Below are 23,068 nucleotides of genomic sequence, written 5' to 3' on the forward strand. Positions count from 1 at the left end.
TAGTGTCCACAAGACACGAAACACACAGTCACAATCCACACTAAACACTAAGCGCAGAATGACTCCGATAAATTCTTAGGCTTTTTAATCCTTTACGCGACGCACTTGCCACAGGATAACGGATACGAACTGATTGACCGAACATACAATGTATCGCGATATACTATCCACGCGACGTTCCGCGACACGTAACACGCGACGGTTCCTTCACGACTGCTCTAAGATGATTCCAAACAAAATACTATCGATGCCTAAACGCAGTGTCGGATCACAAAAAGAAATAATGTATGATTTCAATAATTTACATTTTACATTTTTAGTTTTCCCAACACAGATTTTTACATTCTATTAATTTCCCTGTTCATTTCTCAAACATGCGTTTTAAAATAATAATGTAAAATAAATATCAAATGATCGCGACATGTTACGCATTAATAGCGTAGGCGTATTTCACATTACACTCCTGCGGGAACCGTGCGTTCTTTTGTTAACTTCCCAACAATCAGTTCTTAGCCGATATCCTGTGGCAAGTGCGTCGCGTAAAGGATTAAAAAGCTTAAGAATTTATCGGAGTCATTCTGCGCTTAGTGTTTAGTGTGGATTGTGAGTGTGTGTCGTGTCTTGTGGACACTACGGACGGGATAATTTCGGTGCATGTGTACTTGTGTGGATATTTCATTTCGGTGCGTAGAAAAAAGGCATTCACCCTCCTGACTCGAAAATCCCATAGAGCGAGTTTCGATACGCTCTTGCGGATTAAGCGAGTGATTAGGTTGAATACCAGGATACATCGCATTAAAATAATTTCCCATCTCCAGCACCCGAGGTAAGCCCACAAATTTCTTATAGGTACGGTCCTACTTTCGGTTATCGACATGCATCGATCGGCGGTGATCAGCTGAGCGTATGCCGAAAACGTCCGTCGATGCAAGTCAGATTGCCAATTTTAGGGGCAAAAACATCGAATTTTTAAATGTTAATAACTAATTAACGAAGCCCTGAACGCAATTTTTTCTCTCTTGATTTTCGACTTATTTTCGACCAAAGAACACGTCCTTAAAATATTGCCCACTAGTAGGTTTACACCCTGTATTACAATTCAAAAATTTCACGCTTTCATTGCGGCTACTTGCGCGGTAGAAAATTTGTCCAAATATTAACTCGGCAGTACTTGACAAATTGACAATACTTGTCATACATCATATTGTATAGAGTGAACGCCAGACGGAGCCACTTATCGGTAACATCGTAAATGATGAGGAGGGGATATTCCCCCACCCAGGCCCATACCCCTACCATCATTATATGAATGATGCGAAGTTAGTTGCATGTAGTATTCAACAAGAATCGAAGCGAAAACGCGCGTTTTAACTAGTTAAGCAAAATGGAATGGACGATAGGAATCCGTGTGCATTATTCCCTTCTATTTAAGTTCGTTTCGTCGCGTAAAAATGTGAATTCATTGTTCACTTTTAGTTCATTAAGTCCGTCGATACTGAATGTTATGTTTTGTGTTTATTAAGTGAGTGGGTGAAGTTTCCAGGAACTTTACAATGGATTACAAGGAGCACGAGAACTGGTTATCTCAATGGGTCTTAACCGGCAGGACAAGAAATGTAAGTACATACAGTCTAAAATACATGTATTTTTTATTTTCAATGTCGCATAACATTCTTTAACATCGATCATAATTTACATTTACATTTATAACATATCGATCACATTTAAAAACGATAAGTAGCATGTGTTAAAATTTCATTTCTCAAAACTGCACGGAGGTATATTGAACATTCGACAATCTGGAACCGTGGCTTCCATTAATGTTAATCTATTCCGCATCATAGAGGAATCGGTTGTCTTTGCAATTGTTAAAATTAAATGAAATAAAAACAATAATAAAATATATTTTAAGTCTGATAAATATATATTTATATACGATCTGGAAGTCTTTGGCGATTAAGTAAAAAATATTTGTAGTACGGGTTAAAAAGTATTGAAATTGTAATAAACATTGCACGAATGCAATAAGATAAAATTTTGAATATGAAACAATACTAATAATTATTGTTCATATTTAATAAGTATCATTACTCGCATAGTATCGACTTTAAGGTTTGCAAAGTTTCGGCATTTCGATACGCGATCAAACCATTGCTGTTCGAAAAATTGGTAGACGTGGACAAGTATTTTATATCCTTATGATCAGAACCCGAGTCGTTTATAAAACTTCGGAATTCAATAATACCGCCGTCCAGGGAACATAAAACAGCTTGTGGTCCACAAGTATCCCATTTGTATGTGGAACCCCTCGATAAAATATAGGCATCAACTTCTCCAAGAGCGACGCTTAATATTTTATATCCAGCTCCAGCTGCTTCCACTAAAGTGAAACCAGCTTTCAAAAGCTTAGACTTCACATTCTCGTCTTCGACTCTGCTAAGGACAATGATTTTCTTATCGTCAGATTCTTTAGCAATAGAACATCTTCCAATATCATTTTCCAAAAATCCCCAGTAGCATTTGCCTTTCCATCTATTAGATCAATGTAGACATTCATTAGATAACAATTCGACATAAACAAATTATGTATAGGATGTATTCTCTTTACCGCAAATCCACGTTTGTATGAAAAGGTTGATTAACTACTCCCAAAATCGGTTTACCAGTGGTTTTTGAATACACTCCGATTAAAACAGTGACGCATCGTAAACCGCTCATATGCACGCCAGTAGCATCATCTATTTTTTCATTTCCATTTATATAATCTGCAGTTGAATCTAGAAAAGTCCCACGAATTGTCCCTCAGATATGAAACTACAAAACAAATCAAACATTTTACAATCTGTATAATTATAAACTAGACAGAATGTTATTAAAAGAAATGCGCAAAAGTCGTAGGGAGTAAATAGCATAAAATAAAAAGCAATTATTCAATATAAGAAAAATCATGATAGGAAAAATAATATTAAATTTCAAATAATAAGAAATTAAATACATGAAAACAAAGATATTTACCATATGAATTTCCCAGACATCGTTTCAATAGTAATAAGAGCATTAATATTATAGTGTATCATATCTGCCATGTGCATAGTAATTTTTGTTTTAAAACATATAACATTATGTACGGTGTTAGATTTCTTACCAATTGGATCTATCCATATACCGAGGTCATTAATGTCAACATCGAAATCAAAAGGCAGCTCTGCCACTATTGGAATGTCTAAGAATTGGATATCTTTGTGAACTTCTGCTGCCAGCAATTCTGCAGTCGCAATATTGCTGTCCATCACTTTGGCTAATAATTGAGCAGTTTCCTCAATGGTGGGACATACTTGAACCACTATTGTCTCACCCACAACATTGCTGAAAGTATTGTCCTCTTCGCCTTGTACTACCTTGGCCAATTCTGGAAACTAATTCTCTATAAGTGAGATTAAATTTATAATTTTCATACGGTAAGGGACGGAGATTTGGAAAATCCGAATTGAAACATTTATTGTATTCTGACTAGCTTATCGTTAAGGAATTAGTATTTTTAGTTGACTTACCTCTAAACCTATGTCATGCTTAATTGTTTCTTGTATAAGAACATCTGCCAGAGTTTTAAAATCTTGGAAGAATCGTGGATTCTTTTCTTCCTCTGATTTCTCCTGTACGAGCAATTTGAATAAGGCATTGTTTTGCCTGCAGGCTCTCGCGATATTAGCAGCTTTTTCCGAGACTTTCAAAAGGATTGACAGCAGTCTGCTTCCGTCCTTCATCGCAGCGATTAATGCCGTATCAAATTCCGATAGCTGCTAGAACATCGATCAAAATTAGTGGCACGTTCGAAAACTAACTAATATTTAATGAAATGACTTAGGCGGTTAAGAAACGCACTTACTTACGTTAAACTGGACATATTAAAAAACGGTTGGGTGGGACTGGGAATCCGTGTAAATTCTATTACACAATTATGGAATATTGATTTAGCTTAGCAGTCTCTCGCGCGCGGGACGTAAACGTGCATGCAAAATGCGTGTCCCCGTGATCCGAACTCAGGATACCTGAATAGTAAAATAATCATTCATGCATTATAATCTACGAATGACGCAAGCAAACATTCCCATTTTAGATCCTACTTGGATCGTACATATTAAATATTAAAGTATTCCCGTGTACTTCAATAAATTTTACATAAATTGCTTATATTTAATGGCGTATTGATACTAAAAAGAATGTTTAAATAATTTGCGGCCAATTTGACCAGAATTGGTTAAACACCTGATTAATTTGAATAGGAGACATACGAAAGTAGGATATAAATAAATTAAATATATTAGGAAAAAGTGCATAGTAAAAAATCTCTCATTTTTTCATTTTGAATACGATATTTATTCACCCCACTTTTCTTAACCTGAGAATCACTCCGACAAACAGTATTCCCACCTAAAAATAAGCAAATTTCTGTCTTTTATAGATACAGGATTCTGTTTATGTTTAAGCGAGTCATGCAGTAGATCGAATTATTCAATACAGTGCACACCGTGAGATTACTATTTGAAATAATCACCGGTTATCTTTTCTGATGTAGAATAGAATAACCTTTATTTCGTTATAGTGGAAGGAGAAGCAATACAAATGATTTCAATATAATTTATTATAATAACAAGTTTATAAACGATTACAGTTTATTCTATAAAAGACTGCTTAGAAATATTTACAAAAGTAAGAATGACAGCGATACTAGGTGCTGGAATAGCAGGTCTATCGGCTGCATATTATGCTCTTCAAAACCCAAAAGTGGGCCCACTTGTTCTATTAGAAGCGTCAAATCGTGTAGGCGGTTGGATACGTTCCATAAAACAAGCCGATGGAACAGTTTTTGAGAAAGGTCCCAGAGTTATGAGGATTCTATATACCTCAGATAGCGCACTCAATTCACTGAGTTTAATTGAAGAATTAGGATTGTCCTCTAAATTTATTCCTATCAAAATGAGCCATCCCAGTGTTCAAAATCGCTATATTTATGCAGATAACGCTATACATCTCGTTCCTAGTAGTTTAAAAGGATTATTGACAAAGAATTCATTATTGAATCGTCCACTAAGTAGTCTTATAGTGAATGATTTTAAAGCTGAAAGAGTTTCTAAGGACGATGAGAGTATACACAGTTTCATAGAGAGAAGATTTGGCAAAGATGTAGCTGAGAAACTAGCTGCTCCAGTATTGTGTGGCATTTCTGGCGGTGATGTACACGAATTAAGCGCAAAGTCTTTTATGCCAAAGATATTCAAGGTTGAACAGGAACATGGTTCCGTATTTCTGGGTCTTGTCAAGCAAAAATATTCAGATTACAAAAAACGAAAAGCAGAAGCTAAACATGTTCAGAATTCGCGTAAGACGTATGGGAACATAATAGAAAGAAGTAAAAGAGAAGGATGGTGTAGATGGGGACTAGAAGGAGGTTTAGAACAATTGCCTCAAGCATTGGCTGAGAACATATCTAAACGCGGAGTAAATATGAAATTGGAACATAACTGTGAAAAGATGGTATTTAATAAAGACTCTGTAGAATTAACTGTGAATGGTAAAGTCGAGAAGTATTCTCGAGTTATATCGAGCTTGCCTGCCAGAAACTTAGGTGATTTAGTGAAAGAGCAACACCCAGAATTATCTAAAGAATTGCACAGTATACCTACTGTAACAATAGCTGTTGTTAATCTTCAATATCCGACAAATGTCTTACCCTTAAATGGATTTGGAGTTCTCGTTGCGCCAAAGGAAAAGATCCCAATTTTGGGTGTGATATTTGACTCGTGCGTCTTTCCTCAAAACTCGAATATGACAGTACGTACAAACATAAATATTTATTAGCTAGTTTTCCAAATACAATTTTAGCTCTTTTTGTACTAACTTAATTTGTTCTAAATTAAGAAATGTATGGCCGTACAATGACGCAAAACGACTTGCAGTCTCTGAACGATCATTTACAAATATAAAAATGGACTAGAAATACTTGGATATATATACAATGCTTTTTTAAATCCAGGTACTGACAGTAATGATGGGTGGAGCATGGTTCGAAAAATACTTCGGTCAATGTTCATCCGACGAACAATTAAAGACTGTAGCGATCAAATACTTGAATGAAATTTTGCGCATTAACGACGATCCCAAGGCATATAACGTTTCCATTCTGAAGAACTGTATTCCACAATACGTAGTAGGTCACGAGCAACGCTTAAAATGCATCCACGATTATATCTCCACGCATAAAATTCCTTTAGGGCTGTGTGGCTCTTCGTATCACGGTATAGCAGTCTCTGATGTTATTCTGTCAGCAAAAGAGGCTATTTCTAATATCGATTAAAGTATGCGATAATTCTGTGAAACTGAAATTCCGCTCTGCTAGCCAGATACTGAACGATTCGTCGATTTAAGGACGAATTAGTACACATGCATGAAACAATATGACAAAAAACTTAATACGCCAAAAATTGTTTTTAAAAATGTAAACTGTAATATAATTAGATTGAAATTACATGCATGATCCATGCAGAATAAAACTTCAAAGAAAAATGCATATAAAAAATAATTGAAGAACGTATTGCAATTTAAAAATTGCATACTTAAGATAATTATTCCAAGTTAGCATTTTTTATATATGTAACTAATTCAATTGTATTTCAAATTATCTTATAATATAATTTGTGAGAGTCGAAATAAAATATATGTACAGATATATTTTTTATTCTTTACACGTCACAATTATAAAATGAAATAAAAAATATATAAACAGGATATAAACTTGTATTCTGTATTTATGTACATAAACATGATACTACAAATTGTCACAAAACAAAAAACAGCATTCATTAAATAATTCTGCGGTATAATACGTATTGCTACTTAAAAAACCACAAAAGTATAGACATGTTCACAGAATAAAATATTTATGTTACGTGTATATAATTTCCTAATAAAATAGAGAAGCAAGCATGAAGTATTCATTAAAATGCAGCAAGCACGTGGCATTCCATACTTGTAAATAAAACATGATTAGACAACTACTGCAACGCTGTACTTATTCATAATGACAGTACTGCGTAATTTCGAAGATAAACACAGTTCTAAAATTTCTGCTTAGTTATAAAAGTGGTTCTTCTTTTTAAGAAGAAAGCTTGCAAAAATGAATGAAACAATTAATGCAGATCTTAAAAAAAACTAATAAATTCAAGCAAAATAAAACTCCTGTTGTATATGTTCGAACATTGACAGAATGTCAAGTGAAATTTACTGATTGACGGTACCTGCATATTTAACTTCATCAAATGCTTTTCTAGCTTTCTTTAATTCTTCATTCATTGTTAGGAGGTCTTTCACTCTTGCATATTTCCTTGGATCCTTTCGAACTATGAAAGAAAACATTTAGCAGATTAGATTTTCTGGAGTCATTTAGTATTATTTATTCAATGTTACATCGAATATTGTTACCTAGAAATACAATATCTTCTACTTGAACACGGCCAGTACGGCCGATTTCCATAGCCCTGTGTGTCATTTCCGTGATGAATTCGATGACGAGATCTTCTAACAAATCCACGCTCTCTGTATAAGGATTTTGATCGTCCCCGAAACCGTACATCATGCAGCGTAATTCCTTCGAAAACAACCTCTTCCTACCACCGGGCAAAGTTCCACCGATCGGGATTTCTGCCTCCTCATCTTCGAACTATGATAATTACAAAATTTCGCATATAATAATCTAAACATTCATCTAAATAAATATATTTAGAGGAGATACAATTATGTTCTGAAAATTGATCCTCGCATCGAACTAATCTAATTCCGAATAAAATGTCATAAAAACCTGTTCAAAAGTTTCCTCCGTTGTCATGATTCGATATAATTCGACGAAATGTTAAGACAATTTATGTATAAAGAAGGATATCTCATTTAATAAACGAGTATAAACAAACACGCTGTTATGTGAAACTGCACCGATTCAATAGCGCTTCCAAACGAAACTAGTTTCTCGAAACTGTCTAACCACGCAAAGGGAACGACCGAAAGTGAGAACGAACAGTTGTGATAAAATGGAAATTTGTTAACAAATTTTTAAAGACGAGTTCACAGAAGTCAAGCAATGTCTCCGGTAATTCCTACCCCGAAAACTTGGAAAGAAACGAATCGTTTGCACAAAGAACAACGTAAAAAGTGGCGTGAGGAAAGGTTAGCAAAGAAGTTTCAGAAAGAGGAGGTCAAGAAAGAATTGCAGAAAGAATTGGAGAAACCCGTTGAGGTACACTTCGAGAAGAAGGATGTTTCGACTGTGAGCATCGCGGTTCCTGGTTCGATCTTGGACAATGCTCAGTCCCCGGAATTGCGAACGTATCTGGCAGGGCAGATAGCACGTGCAGCGTGTGTTTATAAAGTAGACGAGATCGTAGTTTTCGATGATAAAGGAGAGGTAATAGAGAGTGATAAGAAGAAAGTAAGAACCGACGATTTATTAGGCGAAAGGCGAATCGGGTGTTTGCAGCTGGCTAGAATATTGCAGTATCTTGAGTGTCCGCAATATTTACGAAAATACTTCTTTCCTATTCATAAAGATTTACAATATGCTGGAGTATTAAATCCTTTGGATGCACCACATCACTTACGTCAACAGGACGTGTCTTTGTACAGAGAAGGAGTCATTACCAATAAGCCTGTTAAAGCTGCCAAAGGTTCTCACGTGAACGTTGGATTGTTGAACGATGTTCGTGTGGATAAAGTGTTAACCACTGGAATAAGAGTCACAGTGAAGATACCTGAAGGTCAATCAAATTCCAAGAAACTGAAAGGATTCATTGTACCACCAGATGTTCCCAGATCAAACACTGGTATATACTGGGGGTATTCTGTAAGACTGGCTGATAATCTTACAGAAGTATTAACGCAATGCCCATACAAGGATGGATATGATATGACTATTGGTACTTCGGATAAAGGAAGGTCCATTGACGATGTGGAGCCTAAAAGTATTGAATATCATCATGCTTTGATAGTATTCGGAGGATTGTGTGGACTGGAAGCAGCAGTGGACAGTGATTCCAATTTGGATGTGGATGATCCTTCTTTGGTATTTGATAAATATTTAAATACCTGTCCCCAACAAGGATCAAGGACTATTAGAACAGAGGAAGCTATTCTAATTACTTTGGCAGAATTAAGAACAAAATTGTCTCCAAAAATTACTCCATTACCAAACTCACAGTTTAACAGTTTTGTAAGCAATTAAGCTATCAGTGTTTTCAAGTAAATGTAAGTAAATTACACAAAAATTAGAAAAACCTTTATTTCTCTTTTTTTACAAATGATTTTGTAACAAACTAGAACCTGTACAATATACCAATCCCAGAAGATGTTTCTCCCTTCTATTTTTAACTATCTTGTAATACACAGTTTACAGTATTTCTTAAAGTGTTGATAACTTTTGCTTGATCGGGGGAACCTATAACAGCTGTCCCAGAAACTATCATATTTGCACCAGCCTATAAAAAGTACATGCTTTAAAGCTGTTGTCTCATCGAAACATGGAATTCAAATTTAAATATTTACTTTTGCACATGCTTCGATAGTTGTTAATCCAACTCCTCCATCTACTTCTATGTCCAATGTTGGATAATTTTTTCTGAGCCATGCTACCTTGTCCATCATTGAATACATGAATTGTTGACCACCAAAGCCTGGTTCCACAGTCATGATCAATACCATATCCGCTAAATCAACATATTCCACAACTACATCCACTGGGGTTCCTGGCTTAAGTGCTACTCCAACCTTCCATTTAAGAGAGATCAGTCCAGATTAAATTTTTAATCCAATTATATGTATTATATAAATATCCATACCTTCATTCCTGCTTCCTTTACTTTCCTACAAACCAATGGAACATCTTTCACTGGCTCAACATGAAATGTATACTGATTAACACCAGCATCTGCCATAGGTTCTATCCACTAGTTAAAAATTTCAAACAAAAATTTATTTACGTAAATACACGTGCTCATTGTAAAGTACTTCGTTCTCAACTATTTGACATATAAACGTGGAGGAAGAAAATTAAAGTGAAGCCATACCTGATCGGGATTAGAGACCATCATGTGCGTTTCTAAAAAGGCATCTTTTACTTTGCTTCGAAGACACTTTACTAACGGGTGACCGAAAGTAAGGTTAGGCACAAAGTGTCCATCCATAACATCTAAATGCAAGTAATCGGCACCGTTGTCAATTAATCGTTGCGATTCCTCCGAAAGCTGCGATAAATCAGCGTTCAAAATTGACGGTCCTATTTTTGCCGTTAGCTGCATTGCCATTTTTACAATTGTAAAATACTACGAGCACGCGACGCGTATTTCCAGCAAAAATGATAAAGCGTTATCGAACGAATAGACTAATGATCTCCTTCACAAGGTCATCGCTTCTTAAGCACGCTGTCGCACTTAAGTTAGTTTCTGAGATGCTGATCGCTGGGATGAAATGAATACCATACAAAATTTACAAACACCGTACGAAATGAAATACATTTATTTATCCACAAAAATATAGCAGCTCAAAATAGATAATGTTATCATAAACTTAGAAACAAAGGGGACACAAGATGAGTCGAAGAAATTAAATGATAGTGATTAATACGTCAGTAGTAAGTCATAAGCATAAGAAGACTCGGAAGCCAGAGGAACGATGGTGCTCCTCTCCTATCAGGCTAATCATTAAGATCTTGCAACTATTTTCAATAATACGAAATATTCTCCGTGACGTGTATCCGGCATTTAAATGCCTCCCGTCCACATACACAATAAATAAATAATTCGTTTAAACTAAATAAAAAAATCTCGTTCGTGAGATGCTAAAATACATAAGACATAATACAATTAAATATAAAAATAGCTGAAAATCGCTATTTCGATATTACTAAAAACCATTATCATGATCGCAAATACGAAACTCTTTGGCACCTTAAAATCCTTTACAAAAGTTTAAGTAAAATAATGGCTGCGTTCCATTAATGATAGCTGAACGAACGTTGACAACGCATTGTCTTCGGTACCGAAATATATTTCTATTACTATCTTATAGTTAAAAGAATTAAACTACCATTCAAATGTCAGCGAACCGAGTCCGGACTTAGCGCAAGGAGACTGTCGCGTGTCGTATAATGATAGAATAGAGATCAATCGTGGTGGTTGTGCTTCGACGATTCTTCTTTAGTTGACCCTTCGGTTCACTTGCTTTTCGGGCTGTAAAATAGAATGCATATTTTATTTAGAGATTCTCCGCTCGTTTCAAGACGAATATCATCCTTTACACTTACACGTAACGGGTAAACGAACGTGCTGACTACTTGTTGGCGATTTCCTGATTTGGCTTCGCAAGTATAGCTACCCATGTCCTCCCATAGAAGTTCTTCTATTAATAGATCGCCGTTGTCTAACACTCGGTGCCGTAAATTAGTTGTCGGATTTAGAGGTACGCCGTAGATATCCATCCAAGTAATTTGCGGTGTCGGCTTGCCACTTGTTCTGCAGGGCAGCACCACGCTCGATCCTATGTTTGCCACCATCGTAGGCGAATAAAGGGTGATCGTTGGATCGCTTTCAGAACTGCAATTACCGCTACCAGCTTCGCCTGGAATAAAAAAAAGAACGTTGAACAAGAAATCTTCCACCCAATGTCTGGTTCCTAGTTTTCGTCACATTGTTGCAATTTTAACGAACGGTGGATCAATAATCTGCAAATATAGATACGCTCTACTGAAAGAAGGCGGTTCGGGTTCGGAACTTTTTCCTTTTTTTAAGGGGAGCAATGTAAAGCGAATATCGAATTCAACAGTTAAAATAACTAATAGAAATGAGTTACCCGTTTTTATCAATCAATCGTTACGCTCGACGTACGAATAAATTGTGAAAGGCAAGAGAGTTTGCGTGGCAGTCGGTCAAACCTTCATGCTAATGTAGTTCCAGCTGATTGCCAGTTAATTGTTAATTGTATTCCACTTACTGTTAACCAGCAGCACCGTAGGAGTAGAGATCTTCACCTCTCTCGCCGAAACCGACGCACAGTAGATCAATCCAGCATCATCCGGAGTAACGCATTCTATCACGAGCTTCGAATTAATTTTGGCCACTCCTTTCCACTCCTCGGATGGATCGAACAAGGACAGTGTGCTGGCTTTCACGTACTCGAGCAGCTGCGCAAAAAAAGTTAGCAGATAGATTACTCCTTCTATCAATCATATAATATAACGTGGAATCATATCCGATATTCACTTCATCATTGCTGCCGCTGCCGGTGAACCAGAATACTTCCGGCGGCGGACTTCCGCTGGCTTTACATTCTAATTCCACCCTGCTCCTATAAAAGAAAACCAAAACAAGAGTCGAAAGGATAATTATTATATTTTTACTTCCAGTTCTTTTTATGCACGGTGTAATTACCCTGCGGTTGTTTCAATGCCCTTCACCGGATGCTGAGTGATTTTGGTCCACGGTTCCACGGGCTGAAAGTTTCAAATTCATAATAAATATTTTTCTTCCAAATCCGAATGACGTTTGAGAATTCATATTTCTCGTTACCCTTGATTGGAAAGCTTGTTCTTTATATTCCGACCATGGCGTTAGGAAATTCGAATTCTGCTCGACCATTTGTCTGCCTATGTTCCTGCGTTCGGCGGCTCGGTCAACCGCGTGGCGTGGCAGGAACGAAAAGGGGTGCCCCGAGACCGTATATAATACGGTCATGACGCAGACTAGATCGATCAGCATCGAACACGCTCGCATCTGAAATCACGGGACGAAATTATGAATGAGAAATAAGAGAAAGACATCATTGATCGTTATTAAATTCGTTTCACGGGCTAACAACGTTACGTCAAAGAAACCGATTTGACGCGCGAAGGGGCACGTATTGTGCAATGATTAGAGGTTCGAAAAAAGCACTGACGTCATCGGCGATCTCTTCGCAGAAATCGAACCCCGTTGAATGTATATATGTACGAATTTGAACTGGTTGTGTTAGGTGCGAGATTTATAATATCGATTTATTCGACCTTCCTCGAGGATACGAATAAACGCAATTGGCAACAATGAAATTAAATTCTTGAGAGCGTGACGATAATTAAATACATCTCTTGTAATAACGCGGCGGGCACATGCTTACAATTCCTCCTCTCATCTCTTAGCTATTCACTGAGCCCGTTCGCCATTAATTTCGTAATACATCATTTCACCCGGGAACGATTATAGCGCGACTCGATCCTTACGTTTTGCCGCATTTCTTTTGTATCCTATCCACGCACCGGCACGGTTCTCTCGCATGACGCACGTTACGGAGAACTCTTTCAATGTCGCCCGGCGACGAACGGAAGGAATTTTCCAAGAACCGATCGATCCTGGGACGGGTGCGCTCGAAATTATACGTGGAGATAATCGATTTCGAAAGTGGCCCGAGAACAATTTTGAAACCGATCGGGCGCGACCGTGTCGAAACCCATGAGGAAACGCAGCGGCAGGTCTTTCGGCCCGGCGGTATATTGCATCGGCCGCATGGCCTGTTTGTTAACGTGGGCATCGAAATCACCAAATTAGAGAAAGAGAAATTTCTTATCTATCGTGCATGCATTATCGTCGCGTGAAACCTCGTACGCTTTTAACGACAACGCCCCCGATATCTAGGCTTGCTTGCACGGTTTCTCGAATACCATTTCGCTTCCTTTACGTTCTAATCTCCGACTGAGAGCTCCTTCAGCTTGGACACTGTCATACGAGGACTTTTCGGAACGCGTCTACGTGCTGACCGCGTCGTTCACCGTGTCTCTCGGTTGTTTCCCCTACCGTGCCGGTCGCCGTCTCCTCTAAGCCAAGTTCACAAACGAAATTTAGACACGCTTTTACCACATCAATTTTATCTTTGCCGTATACTCGTCTCCCTTTTCTCCCCTTTTTCTTCTTGCCGTGGGACGCCGTCGTCGGAGAGGCCTCGGGAGAGAGGAAGAAGGAAGGTCACGCGTACCGTTTGAAAGAGATTAAGTAACTCGGCTGTTAACGAGGCAAGATGCGTGTTCGGAAACGAATTCGCGCGAGCGTTAATGAACACACATGCGGTGCAAAAAAATAAGGGAGAATCTGGGAGACGATACGATGCCTCGTGGTGTGCGTGGCTTCTTTTTGCTGCAAAACGGTTGCATGCAACATGTCCGGAGGAGAGTTAAAAGTTGGGCTGAAACTTCCGAGATATCGTCGCGTAATGAGCCGAATAATTTCTCCGATGCTCCAATAAATTCTGCGATCTACAACCGGTCGTTCAATCGACCGAATTTACTTATCGTCAAATTAATTAATTGCCTTTATCAGAAAATATTACGAGTATCGTATGAGTCAATAATGAGAAGATATAATTATATAATATTATCTAAACTCTTTATTGCATGATACTGTATAGCTATTACGTGATATTTTTTATTAAAAAAAGGTATCATAAATTATATTTTATTATTATAGCAGGGATAATAGTCTTCAGATCGAATGCGGATTTACGTGTCCAATACGTGGCTAGGAATGTTATAATTTCCTTTCACTTAATACAATTTAACATAGCAGCGGCTGGACGTAAGTAATTAACACGAACGACGCACTGCTCGGTCCTAATTTTCTTATACTAAGAAAGGATTAGTCACAATCTGCATTAACGCGTTCCACGATTGGGAATTACTATCTAACGTTGTTGGAATGTAATCGTGTACTGATATGGCTTGTACAACAGGTGGATGATGTTACCACGGAACAATATTAAAACATCCATCGCCTGAATGAAATTGTAATGAAAATCATTGAAGAAGTTGTTTAATTCGATTTTGGAACCAGGCGAATTGGACAGTCCGAAAATCGTGAAAAGTTTCTTACAATTTTACCCGTTAAAATACATGCAACTAAAAATAGAACGTAGTTCTCCGAACATTACCTACTTTCGAAGAACTAAAGAATACAGAATTTATACTAAAAATATCATTTTTCAATTTGTACGTGTAAAAGATCACGTATCTCGTAGATTCTTCTATTTATTCATAGAGATTTAGATTTTATCTATCTTCGTTAACTTCTCATTTCTTCTCGGCTAACGAGAATCAGTACGCACGTGAACGCGTTTTAAGTTAGACAATTTTTTTTCGTATTTCCACATGCGTGCTGTTCCGTTCTCGTCGTAAAAGCGTGTATGAAATGCGGTCTTACCTTGATAAAGTTTGTTTTAATCACGACGGGTAATTGTCACAGGTGGATAACGTTCGCAGAAATATCGAGTCCGCTAATAGTATGAGATAGAACTTTCGATAGAGATACTCGCGCCGGAGATGCTTTCTAGGAGCGCACATCACGGGAGGAGGTTTCGAACCGAATGATGCAACTTCTTATACAATCTTACTTCGCATCTTCCCTATGATCTCGCGCCCTCTTTCCGCGGAGCCCTTTAACGCGTCATAATCTAGAGACGATGATATCAGACAGACCATAAAACGCGATAAGGAAATCGCCGGTATCAAACGAGAAAGGCGAAACGTGTCTAAAAATTGTTCGCTCTTACTTTACAATTTTTTTTCTACTTTCTCATCGTGCGCATGGACGAAATAAAAAAAAAATAATGTTGATTTCACGTTTATGCGATTAGATTTTATACTAGAATTGTCCAAAAACTGAGTGAAAGGAATTTGCTATTCGGTTGGAATGAAGAAAAAAAGGAGAGGAAAGAGAGAGATGAATTGACACTTCTGACTCTCATTGGCTGGCGGCTAGGTAACGGCGTGAGCCAGCAAGAAAGAGGGTAAAAAAAGCGGCCGGAATTCAGGATCCTTGTTGAAAAATCGGACTTACCGTTTCTTCTTTTTTTCTTCTTACTGTTTCACGAAACCGGGAGATGATAGCTGAAGCGTTTACTATTTAGGTAATCTTCAGTTTGGCAGCGACGAATAAAAATTACTGACTGAGCGTCCGGGAACAGTTATTGACACATTTATATATTTCGAATGCGGCGACCGGCACTCCCGCTCTCACTCCCTATTGGACGGCATGGTGAGGAGTAGGGCAGTAAAAAGCACACACCAAACAATTGAATTCATTATCCGCGTATCTCGTTTGTACGGTACACGGTAACAGATCGTACCCAATTTACTTCCACCCTCATCTATGCCCGTCATCGATTTCTACTTCGAAAGTAGTCGGGATAATTATTTTTATTGAGCCTGATCGTACCAGGAAGGAGACGGTCGCAATTACCCCCGACCAGCAGCATCTCGGTCGGATCCAGCTGGTGTTTCGACCGTCGAAACCTCTCGTACGGGCCACCCCCCAATTTATCGGAGTTGTACCGTGAACCGTGTGAACCAGCCAATGATCAACGTATATAATAATCGGATGGTACCCGATAAATTGAAAGGATATCGTTACTAATTGATCGTTTTCAATTGAGGACTATGCCAATAATTTATATGGTCTGCAGATACCAAAACTAATAAGCTCCCTTTTCAACCCACCAACTGACTTTTGAACTTCTATTAAAACGATATTCACTCGAATTATTTTATATCCTTTTAATTGCTATCAGCAGACTGCAGGACATCTATTAATTCCCTTTTGTAATTTATGTCATTATAATTAAATGTCTCTTAAACTCTCAACGTAATTCATTACGCACGGTTTTATCCGTGACTTCATAGATACGATTTGAACATTTTTATCATTCATTTTGACATATCATGCCACTTTACTAAAAATATAATTCATGCATTCATCGAATATAATATCAAATATTAAACCTTATTCTTTTATTACAATTTTTTTTTAGTAGAAAAAATCTTTTGTGAAACGACTTATTCATATTTAACGTGTATCAGATTATTCTCAATTGAGTACAGATTTGCTATCAATTTTCATTCATTATTTTCATCAGTGCGCATTCGTTCGATTTGATTGCCTACTGTGATAATCTGAAATCGCGAATCACAATCGGCGGATGTTTTATCGTTAGGAATAATCGAGGAAAGTGGCACTCTCATTACCCGATTGTATTATAGGCTCTATTAAAAAATAATGCAGCGACTGGCATACTGTAAAAATACTCGTTAATTGCGAATACAAATGATAATAATTGAAGGTTATCAGAATTTCGAAAAAAAGTGGGAAATCTAGGTGAAAGCAAGTGTTACAAGCGCGTGTTATACTTCTGTAACAAACTTTATTTAGGTGAAGAATACAAAATAATAATACTCCCGGTTGAATGTAATAACGCGATCAATTAGTCTTCATTAGGCTTTGGCTTTAATTTAATTGCATTGAGCAGTTTGGCCGTAGTCATAATTTCTCCGTCCATATCCTTCAGATTATTGTCGACGTCAACTACGTTCTTCACTATATTTTGCAAAGTCTGTAATTCGACAGTTAATGATAAATTTCACTTGCACTCATAGACATAACCTACCATTCGTATGTTTTGGTAAAGTAACGTTGTGTTCTCTTCTTGATATTCGAACGGAGATTCATAAAAGGACGCCGAAGACGTTGACATTTTTTCGGAGTCCATGTTCAATACGATATTTTTTATTGCTACTTTAAATTATAGATTTACTCCCGCTTTTTTCTTGACTGACCCATTAAATTAAATGCAAGTGGAAACAAATGTGTACACTGGGTATGTCGCCCCACCATGGTCGTTATCAACATTTTCTGACCAATCACAGTATTGGCTCACGCGCATATCGTACATGTTCAGCTGATGACTGGACTAACGACGCGCTTTCATTCTCCGTACTCTGTTCTGTTAACTCTGTTTTTGAGGTTATCCCATGACATTTTCATATATGAAACTATTGTACAGAACAGATTTCTATATTATTCTATAAAATATTTTACACCGCTACATTATTTGATATGATTTTCGAAATGTCTTGATAATACGTAAGATGTCATCTTTCGCAGAGACATGTTTCAGTAAAATTGCAATTACAAGTAAGTACTATTGGTACTGCAGTGTCTTTAAACGACTTTAAACAATTCATTGCAATGGAAGCACAAACAGATACTTCTGTTTTGCGACCGCCAGTTAATGTAAGAACTGTGAATACTGGCAATATTTTTTATACCCCTTTAACTTCATTCGCTGGTACGTATATATACATAGAAAAACTATTTCTTACGTCCTGTGGCCAACTAAATATATTGATACCTATAATTTTACAGAAATGTGGTATCAGATTTTTCTATGGGCTCTATTTTCTTCTATTTTTGTTCATACTATAGCTGGCGCTATGTGTTTTGCTACATTAAGGCAACACAAGTATGGAAAGTACGTATATTGCATTGTTTTAATAATATGGATCAATTTTAGTATATACAGACATATTTATATAAATAGAATATACAAGACAACTAGAAGACTAAAAGCTAAATATAAGCAGCAGTAGACTTTATATATGTTTTGTACAGCTTCTTGTATCATAGAATAACTGAGTAAATTTTGATTTGAAGATTCTTCCCATTGCTGATTATAATAATGGGTGTGTTATTGCCACTGACATCTGGAGTTCTTAGCTCTGCCGCTGTTGCTTTTGTATATAGAGCATCTCGATATCCGATGTCACCATTGTATGCTTTACTGTGGGGTATCGGTCAAACTGTTGTAGCAGGATGTGTTGGGTTTACAAGAATTTTAGCAACTTTATAATCCGAGTCGAAGTTTGCAAATGAATGATGTACATATATGATGTGGTACAAAATAAGTTGTTATCAAGGTATATATAAGCATGTATTATATTAATGAGTGAAGATTAATGAACATTTTTAGAAACACGAACGAACAGTATTTTACTTTGCATTAGTAATGACAAATGTTGTTAGTAATAGATAATAAAATAAGACAATTTGTATATATATATATATATACACCAATGTATGATACTGTACAAATGTAATGAAACATTGGATTTTAATAATTATAAAATTTTCAAATCAGAATGTTATTTATGAAAAATAGTGGTTCAGTTTGTTTGAGAGAAGAAATGCTTTTGTCTTTTAAGATAGTTTATTGCAAAACATAGTATAAATCTTTTGAATAAATTTTAATAATGTTCCTCTTTATGTACAATTACGTGTATTTCTATTCTTGCGATTTTTCACTCTTCAATTGTTCTTTATAATTATTCGCGATATTTTTAATATCTAACAATCCAACTTCTAAAGCTTCTTGAATTTCGAGCTTTGTTTCTTCATCGGAACAAGTCAAACTTTTTAATACCATATCTGCAATATAAATATTGTGCAATTAATTATATATTAGCAATACAGATGTTAATCAAAGAGAACAGCATAGATTAGTAGTTTCATACCATGATATTTCGATAATGTCTCCATTGTTGGCGCTTGGACTTGCGTTCGAAGAAATGAAAGGACCATAGATACGTGTCTTCCCGACATATGTAGAACACTTTGCGTTGCTGTTGAGAACAATATGCTGGTAACTAAATGCAACGCCAGTGCAGGATCTTGAGTAGAATTAAGTTCTTCTAACAAGGCTTCTCTGTGACCCAAAATAAATGGCCTTTCTTTCTTCTTATCATATTTCCTTAGTACTAGACAACAAGTTGCCATTGCCGCGTCTACAAAATTCATGAAGTCGTCTACGGAGTTCCCAGCAATAGATTTATGTATATTGGATAAAGGCTCCTTCACGTCTTCTGGTACATCGAGCAACATTTTTTGCCTCGTTTCGGTGGTGATGTTCTCGGGGAATTGAAGCATATTCTGCAGTGCGGCTAACTTGAATAGTTCGTTCACAAAATCAGTACCAAGAGATTTTAACAAGTATTTCGTTAAAACTGGTTGATCTGCCTTGTCCATATGCTTGATTCCTTTGTCAAATATCTTAATATTGGTTAGCAACATATTTAAACGTTCTTCAACTTCACTCAGATTAGTAGTCTTATTATTTTGCGCTAATTGATCTGCGATTGATATAGCATAGGCATTCACTTTTTGTTCTAAGTACAATGCCAGTTCCTCTATTAATTCGTCAATTATCGATAAATTATCATCTTTTGCAATTTCATTTTTTATATCTTCCAATGATACTAATTTTAATTCAATTTTCGTTGGCGCGATTTTCATATTCTCATCATCTGAATCGTCGCGAATTTTTCCTTGTAGATATTTCTTTTTAGTAGATTTCGTTTTCGTCTCTCTTCCTTGACTCCCGCCACCGGCTTTACCACTTGTTGCCTTCTTTCGACGTTCGTCTTTTCTGCTGTTCTTGCTCTCGAGTATTAAATCGGCTGATTTAGATTTAATTCTATTCTGCGCTATAGTTTGAAACCATTGTCCACTAGCCACTGCTTCCCTGGCCTTCGCCTCAGCAATTGCCTCAAACGATTTGTTTAAAGACTGCAAATATGCGTCGGACATCACCACAGTTTTTGCAAATACATGCGTGCTGTTATTTATCTTCTTCTCCGCAATTTTAAGAAGCATTTCCATGTCTTTGTCGGAGAATACAGATGGTAGAAGCGGGCTTATGTCGACAAACGATCCAGTTACTATAGCTTCTTCGATGTTTGAGTCTATCTGATCCCTAATACTTGTGCCCACGGCAACGGAATCAAGGAAGGCTATATCTTCGTTTGGAAAATGGCGCTTCACAAAATTCGGCGGATCTGATATCCCAAGACGAGTAAGGGCGTCGTATTCTAAAAAATCACATAAATTCACAATAGTATATTTGAAATTTATCTACTGTACTTTCTTATGCTGAAACAACCTACCTAAATAACCATTCTGTTTGTAAAAGTTATCCACCCATTCGTTCTGACTTTTAGAGTATATAGTCGGCACGTAAAGACAATTTGTCCCCTGTTTTCCTGCTACAATACCAGGAATTTGTCTCGTTTCTTGCAAGCTGTCCAGTATTGCTGCAAATTAGATGTATATATAAAATTCATATCATCAATAATTGAAGTCTGTACATGATTTATAAACTTACAAAAGAATATCCTTTCTGAAATAGAACATTGTCCTAAAATTGCAGACAATGGTGTGGGCTTCGTGATAGCAGATAAGGCGCCCCGTATCTTTGCTTTATTTCTCGCTATGAAGCTTTCTGTGTAAAACACCCTAGAGTTCTGAGTATCCTGTTTTCCACATATTATCTTTCCTAATTCTCTTTCAATTAAAGACTGCAAAAATTCAGCTGGCAAATCGTAATGTACAGTCAGTTCTGATACATTAATCAAACCATGTTGTGCCAGTTTGTCATTGATTTCTTCAGCTACTTTGTTTGTATAGGTTTTATCAATAAGTTGTCCAAGGATTATTTTTAATCCTTTGCTGTGCTTCTCTATGTCATTGGCTGCCTTAGATACTTGAGACAGGCTGACATTAAGAATTTGTGCCAATTCAACTAAATTGATTCTGCCACCATGTATGTACAATTCATCTTTAATCTCTTTTCCGAGATGCTGAGGTGTAACATACTCCTTGCCATCATTCGTAAATATTACATCTAATAATTTGTTTTCTATTAGCTTGGTTACAATTTCTATGCAGTTACGTTCTGACAGCCTGTGTTAAAAATTAAAAGGTGCATGATAATAATGATGACTTTAATCGATTTAATCATAATGTTAGGGCTTACAGAATAATAGTAGATCTAAGTGACAAATATTATTAATGTAATCATGGGTGTGGAATATAATTTGAGTTTATCTAATCTTAGAAAAATTGCAATTTCATTCAATGGTTTGCAAAATATGCTAATAGTGAACGTCATTAAAAGAACTGTTAAGAAATAATTCATATAGAAATATATCATACTTTTGTAACGTTGAACTGAGCTGCGCTTTCTGAAAGTCAGCAGCTAGCCTTTTGACTTCATCCCAGTCGACAGAACTCATTTTCAATTTCTACACTTATACCAGATTGTGGGAGTGAAACACTTGACACTGTTCGAAATTCATAAAGGTTAGGAATTGTTGCAATATTGCTACTGTACACGTCAAATTTCATGCTAACATCCACCTGTGAACGTGACATCTGGTGTTGTTAACGAAGAACATGCAAGATGCAACACGTGTTTAATAATTTTCAAAGGACACGTCAGGTATTCGAACAGATTTGTTATATTAATTATTTCTAATCGAAAAGACTTCATTCACGCGGATGAGAGTTAAAAACGTCTTCATTGAGAAGACGAAATACATGATGCATTTTTGTTCAGTGATCATTAGACAGAAATTTATCAATTATTGTTGCGAGCATAAGAATCTCCTATTTTCAATGAACACGTAACAGATTTTGTTGCTTATAAGCATATTTTATTTGTCAAATGTGTATAGAAAGTCGAAATACTTTTATTTCCTGACGATAGGCGGTATAGGAACTTCCTTTGAATATCATTGCTGAAGTGGTGGATATTTTGTTTATATTCGTTATATACTCGTTGTACGTATGGAAACAAAATGTGTGTTCTTCACAGAAATATCTAACAATTATAAGACGAACAATAATATGTAATATTTTCTATACGGCCATTTCTTTAAAGGCACAAATGTAACGTGAGATAACATATTATATAAGGTTAGAAGTGGTGCATGTCGTTTTATTAAGTTAGGTTTTGTGTTCGATCACGTGCCTAGATATACGATCATTTATTTAAAAACATGTGCGATTAACAATGGGCAGTCAACGTGTATTTATAATGATCTAATCTACTAATGATTTTTCATTACGTAGCTTGGTTAGTGGATCTGAACATGTGACAATCATTCGTCGAAATTTTCTATTAAGATTGATTAGTAATAATGACTGAATTAGTGTGGCCTCAATAAAAGTATTTCTTGTCATTATTAAGTACGTCGGACCATTCATACTTTTAATTTAACTGTCATTTTCATGTACCTAAACCTTCTGTGTCGCTATTTAATTGTTACATAAGATTTATTTCTTGATATATCAAAAAAATTACAAAATAGAAATTGAAAACTAAAGTAATTCATTAAAAAGTGTTA

The 23,068-nt window shown here is 36.4% G+C and overlaps 8 protein-coding genes across 11 annotated transcripts; 3 read left to right on the plus strand and 5 right to left on the minus strand.

Moving 5' to 3' along the window:
* Window positions 1-2,005: 2,005 nt before the first annotated feature.
* On the minus strand, window positions 2,006-4,005 carry Ipp (inositol polyphosphate 1-phosphatase). Of its 3 annotated transcripts, none has more exons than XM_018028466.2 (5): window positions 3,887-4,005; window positions 3,552-3,800; window positions 3,146-3,416; window positions 2,609-2,777; window positions 2,006-2,532 (listed from the first exon to the last, which is right to left on the minus strand). In XM_018028466.2, exons 2-5 carry the CDS (start codon window positions 3,762-3,764, stop codon window positions 2,088-2,090), a joined length of 1,098 nt encoding a protein of 365 aa, XP_017883955.1. In that variant the 5' UTR covers window positions 3,765-3,800; window positions 3,887-4,005; the 3' UTR covers window positions 2,006-2,087. The 3 variants fall into 3 exon arrangements, with proteins under 3 accessions (XP_017883955.1, XP_017883953.1, XP_017883954.1); XM_018028464.2 differs by having other exon boundaries at window positions 3,552-3,797; window positions 3,891-3,996; XM_018028465.2 differs by having other exon boundaries at window positions 3,552-3,797; window positions 3,887-3,991.
* Window positions 4,003-6,646, plus strand: Ppox (protoporphyrinogen oxidase). Its single transcript, XM_018028462.2, has 2 exons — window positions 4,003-5,832; window positions 6,035-6,646. Exons 1-2 carry the CDS (start codon window positions 4,717-4,719, stop codon window positions 6,353-6,355), a joined length of 1,437 nt encoding a protein of 478 aa, XP_017883951.1. The 5' UTR covers window positions 4,003-4,716; the 3' UTR covers window positions 6,356-6,646.
* Taf13 (TATA-box binding protein associated factor 13) lies at window positions 6,234-7,947 on the minus strand. 2 transcript variants are annotated; one of them, XM_018028471.2, is made up of 4 exons: window positions 7,856-7,947; window positions 7,480-7,717; window positions 7,296-7,397; window positions 6,234-6,319 (listed from the first exon to the last, which is right to left on the minus strand). In XM_018028471.2, the coding sequence occupies exons 1-4, from the start codon at window positions 7,880-7,882 to the stop codon at window positions 6,315-6,317; spliced, it is 372 nt and encodes a 123-aa protein (XP_017883960.1). In that variant the 5' UTR covers window positions 7,883-7,947; the 3' UTR covers window positions 6,234-6,314. The 2 variants fall into 2 exon arrangements, with proteins under 2 accessions (XP_017883960.1, XP_017883959.1); XM_018028470.2 differs by lacking the exon at window positions 6,234-6,319 and having other exon boundaries at window positions 6,795-7,397.
* Window positions 7,948-8,107: 160 nt separating this feature from the next.
* Window positions 8,108-9,291, plus strand: LOC108627284 (putative methyltransferase C9orf114 homolog). The gene has a single exon (XM_018028463.2). The coding sequence runs from the start codon at window positions 8,132-8,134 to the stop codon at window positions 9,266-9,268; it is 1,137 nt and encodes a 378-aa protein (XP_017883952.1). The 5' UTR covers window positions 8,108-8,131; the 3' UTR covers window positions 9,269-9,291.
* A 9-nt stretch (window positions 9,292-9,300) lies between these two features.
* On the minus strand, window positions 9,301-10,346 carry Rpe (ribulose-phosphate 3-epimerase). The gene is made up of 4 exons (XM_018028469.2): window positions 10,110-10,346; window positions 9,882-9,989; window positions 9,589-9,810; window positions 9,301-9,521 (listed from the first exon to the last, which is right to left on the minus strand). Exons 1-4 carry the CDS (start codon window positions 10,344-10,346, stop codon window positions 9,411-9,413), a joined length of 678 nt encoding a protein of 225 aa, XP_017883958.1. The 3' UTR covers window positions 9,301-9,410.
* A 180-nt stretch (window positions 10,347-10,526) lies between these two features.
* Window positions 10,527-16,017, minus strand: ImpL2 (Ecdysone-inducible gene L2). The gene is made up of 7 exons (XM_018028468.2): window positions 15,894-16,017; window positions 12,606-12,809; window positions 12,468-12,529; window positions 12,300-12,384; window positions 12,031-12,220; window positions 11,345-11,658; window positions 10,527-11,270 (listed from the first exon to the last, which is right to left on the minus strand). The coding sequence occupies exons 2-7, from the start codon at window positions 12,807-12,809 to the stop codon at window positions 11,238-11,240; spliced, it is 888 nt and encodes a 295-aa protein (XP_017883957.1). The 5' UTR covers window positions 15,894-16,017; the 3' UTR covers window positions 10,527-11,237.
* A 1,776-nt stretch (window positions 16,018-17,793) lies between these two features.
* On the plus strand, window positions 17,794-18,867 carry LOC108627292 (transmembrane protein 170A). The gene is made up of 3 exons (XM_018028475.2): window positions 17,794-18,177; window positions 18,255-18,360; window positions 18,543-18,867. The coding sequence occupies exons 1-3, from the start codon at window positions 18,078-18,080 to the stop codon at window positions 18,736-18,738; spliced, it is 402 nt and encodes a 133-aa protein (XP_017883964.1). The 5' UTR covers window positions 17,794-18,077; the 3' UTR covers window positions 18,739-18,867.
* Window positions 18,868-19,073: 206 nt separating this feature from the next.
* On the minus strand, window positions 19,074-21,955 carry Ufl1 (UFM1 specific ligase 1). The gene is made up of 5 exons (XM_018028473.2): window positions 21,876-21,955; window positions 21,046-21,623; window positions 20,828-20,974; window positions 19,400-20,752; window positions 19,074-19,313 (listed from the first exon to the last, which is right to left on the minus strand). Exons 1-5 carry the CDS (start codon window positions 21,953-21,955, stop codon window positions 19,171-19,173), a joined length of 2,301 nt encoding a protein of 766 aa, XP_017883962.1. The 3' UTR covers window positions 19,074-19,170.
* Between the last annotated feature and the right edge of the window lie 1,113 nt (window positions 21,956-23,068).

Source organism: Ceratina calcarata, unplaced genomic scaffold (genome assembly GCF_001652005.2).
Source record: "Ceratina calcarata isolate Rehan_Ccalc_2016 unplaced genomic scaffold, ASM165200v1 scaffold453.2, whole genome shotgun sequence".
NCBI lineage: Eukaryota > Metazoa > Arthropoda > Insecta > Hymenoptera > Apidae > Ceratina > Ceratina calcarata.